Source organism: Malus domestica, chromosome 09, assembly GCF_042453785.1.
Source record: "Malus domestica chromosome 09, GDT2T_hap1".
NCBI lineage: Eukaryota > Viridiplantae > Streptophyta > Magnoliopsida > Rosales > Rosaceae > Malus > Malus domestica.
This window is the reverse complement of record NC_091669.1, coordinates 8,789,112-8,792,595: the sequence shown is the minus strand read 5'-3', so window position 1 is coordinate 8,792,595 and position 3,484 is coordinate 8,789,112. Positions and strand designations below refer to the sequence as shown.

Below are 3,484 nucleotides of genomic sequence, written 5' to 3'. Positions count from 1 at the left end.
AACAAGCAAGAGCCCGACTACACATCCAAAGTGCCAATCTCTTGGGGAGCTGTGTTGAGGTCCGAGCATCCTTCCACAGAGAAATCTTCGCCATGAAAACACGTACCGTGATTCTATCTTGAAACCAACTCCATTTGCCATCAGTTACAGTCTGGCATATTCAGGCATCAGACAGAGAAATTGTGAATGATTTGAAGAAAATCATCCGATTATGCAGAGAAAAATTTAGAGAACATAGCGGAAAAGGGCAGATAAGTTGTTAGAGGGCTCGAAAGTTATACACGAGTCTTTGACTTCAATTGAAGAACAAACACAACAAGTGGCTCAAACTTCCAAGAATGTCAGTGATCACATTGGTGAGATAGTGAAGCAGTCAGAGGCAGTGCTCGAGAAGTCCAAGAAAATTGAAGCCTATTGCAGATGGGGCAGCACAAAATGAAGGAAAACTTGGAAGCAGGGATGGCAATGGTTCATGAATCTTATCACATCTTAGATAAAGGAATACTCAGCTTGCAGGATGAGACTAGTGAAATAGAGAAGAAGATAGGAGTAGTTGGAGAAACCATGTCTTCAAAGATGAGCTAGTTGCAAAGCAAGGTGGACGATATTGGGAATGTAGCTGATATTTCCTTGGAAAGGCAAAAGGAACTTCTAAATGGCCAATCTGAAGCGCTTAACGGGCTTCAGTCTCTGACCAAATTCCAATCCCAAGCTCTAAAAGAGAGAAAGTAAGACATAATGCACTAGTCATGGTGGTGAGGAAATTTTAGGCATTATCAAGCTGTATGTCTTAATGTTGCTAATAACACATTTTAAAATTTGCAGGGCGATATTGCAGCAGTTCACTACATTTGGCCGTGAAAAACAGGAAGGGCTTCTTCAAAGCCAAGAGAAGATTCAACGAGCTCATGACCATTTAGTTGAAAATTCACAGACCATATTGGAAGCTCAAGTAACTATTTCTTTTCGTTCCATTCTCTTTGTAATAATTTTATGATTAACATAACACTGATTCATTTTAATGTATACAGGAAGCTTTTGAACAGAAGCAGTCATCCATGTTTGTTGCTTTGGATAGGCTATTTGCCTTGCAGGACGCGTTGCTGGTGGAAACACGATCAATGAAAGCAGTCGTTTTCTATTTCATATCAATGCTTGCCATTTACATGTTAACCAGCACAAAGTAAACCTATCCAGTGAAACACTGGCTTTACTTGTGTAAGTGTATCATCCTTTATTCGTATGTATTTTTTACAAAAATATGTTTTGTGATTTTGTAACTAACTTGTAAGTGAACATTTTTTGCCACAGTTCTATGCCTTGCATTCATGCTCGAATTTGCAGTCCTTCGACTTGCAACAAAGGGAATAGAACAACGGACTCGGTGGGGTAGTGGACTCAGGAACGTTATGTGCTTTACGCTGGCCTTCACTTATTATATGCTTGTTGGAAATACAAGTAAGTGAAAAGACCTCATCAAACATTAAAATTATATAGTTGGTTTTTATGATTTGGATTTAACATGTCTATGTGTTTTAAAATTTTCAGGGACTATGAAAGGCTATACTACAATATGCTACAAAAACTAACAGAGGAGGTTATAAGCTTGCGAAAAAACGCAGAGTTGTCATGGGAATCAGATGATGAATCCGACTGGTCTGCATTAGTTGACAAAGACGTATCGGGCGACATTTTCTAAGCATTTCCAGGAAGAAGTTGGAGATAATTTACGTGCAGTCTCTTCATATACTGGAAGATATAATCTACGCAGTCCCACTCGCAGTCCTATCTGATTTGATGTAAAAATTTGTTTGCCATGTTTTTGCTAAGAAATTGAGAACAACATTATAGTCTTAGATTACTACTGTTTTCCTAATATTTTTGTGATTGTGTATGTAAATCAACATTCGTTATCATCAACAATATCTAATCCAGTTTTACAAAGATATTTAATACTGGATACTAGAATTATTATATAAAAACGTCAGTTGAGAAAAGTTAACTATCAAGGATTCCACATCTAACCAACATAAAAGATAAGCTCACAAGGCCTAAGCCTTACGATCTCACCTAACATCATTAAGACACACAAGATAAACATTGTACTATCACAGAAGACTTTGCAACAACAAGAAAACATGTTTGTGAATTCCTCGAACCATTGCCTCGACCCCAAGAAGGAAAGACCGCACCACCCATTCATAATCTTGCAATTGTTGGCAAAACCCCTACTATGAGTCACCTCCAACAAATGTAGAGCTTCCTCTGCATAATCCTTGCCAAGTGCACAAACTTCGTGAGCGTTATCTTTCTGTTTGGTTAAATGTGATTATGTGGAGTATGTTTTGTATTATCTTTCTGTTGCGTTTGTAATCATAAAATTGTAATCATGATAGATGCTATTCTTCGTTCATTTGACTAATAAAATACTTATTATCTTTAAAAAAAGGATCTTACAATCTTGGAAATAAATAAATTTGACAGGATGTGAGTAGATGGTCGCAAAATTTGTCACTCATAATTTTATTTTATTTGTTTGCTTTCATATACATAAGTTTGATATGTAAGACTCACTGTTATCAAATACATGCACATACAAATCCAAATCAAGTGATTAACAGAAGAATCTTTCACCACTTTTAATTGTTTTAAAATATTAGATTTGGGATTTGATTTGGCTGCTCATATATATATGGAAAGCCTTGAAGTCGAATATAGCACATAACTGATACTGACATACCATAATCATGATTAAAACAAAGCCAAAAGCGACTAATCAAAACGTTGGCAGGTGGATTTACAATTCAGAATCCTTAAGTGGACAAAAATGTCACCAACAAGGCAACTTCATAATCTTTGATGCTACCGTAGAAAGTAAAATTTTGATTAGAAAAACAAGCAACAAAATTATATAAAAAAAAAAGAGAGGAATTGGTAATAATTTGATAATTAGTTTAACTAGCTTATTTAATTGTGTTTTTCATCAAGTACATGTATCTTAATTACTATTAGTCATTGTTGAGACTCAATTATTTCCGTCTTCCATGATAATCTACTTTATTCTTCATGTCATTTTCAATCTGTATAAAAAGTGAGAACTGGTCATAAGATAATTGGAGCTCTTAGCACTTTAAAATCGTATTCATCAAGCAAAAGATAAGATCAAATTAAAGGGCACGGGAAAGTACTTTAGTTGCATATGTTGTTTTTTTTTTTCTAGTTAGTGATTATTAACGAGGGTATCTTTTCTTTGATAGTTACTCTTTTAGCATTATCATTGGTTTCTCTATATATGCTTTGTGATTCCCTTTGAAGAAGAAATTACATGTGGAACCAAATTATAAGACTGTTTTGAAGAGAGACAAAGTTTATTTATTTATTTCATAGAGAAACAAAACGTATTCATGTGGTAGATGATGTTAATTGTGTTTGCATTTACGATTTTATCCTTATATGTTTGAAATATAATCTCCTCATTTCTCTC

The 3,484-nt window shown here is 34.9% G+C and overlaps 1 protein-coding gene across 1 annotated transcript; it reads left to right on the top strand.

Annotated features, from left to right (window-relative positions):
- The first annotated feature begins 420 nt into the window (after positions 1-420).
- On the top strand, positions 421-1,699 carry LOC103444630 (protein GAMETE EXPRESSED 1-like). The gene is made up of 5 exons (XM_008383583.1): positions 421-566; positions 826-952; positions 1,032-1,183; positions 1,312-1,389; positions 1,549-1,699. The coding sequence occupies exons 1-5, from the start codon at positions 421-423 to the stop codon at positions 1,697-1,699; spliced, it is 654 nt and encodes a 217-aa protein (XP_008381805.1).
- Positions 1,700-3,484: the final 1,785 nt, after the last annotated feature.

Bases quoted from the DNA above. Each gene is read 5' to 3' on its own strand.
- LOC103444630 (XM_008383583.1), top strand. From the start codon at position 421: ATGGGGCAGCACAAAATGAAGGAAAACTTGGAAGCAGGGATGGCAATG. The intron at 567-825 runs GTCTTCAAAGAT...TAAAATTTGCAG, and splicing joins GGAGTAGTTGGAGAAACCAT to GGCGATATTGCAGCAGTTCA. The intron at 1,390-1,548 runs GTAGTGGACTCA...TAAAATTTTCAG, and splicing joins AGAACAACGGACTCGGTGGG to GGACTATGAAAGGCTATACT.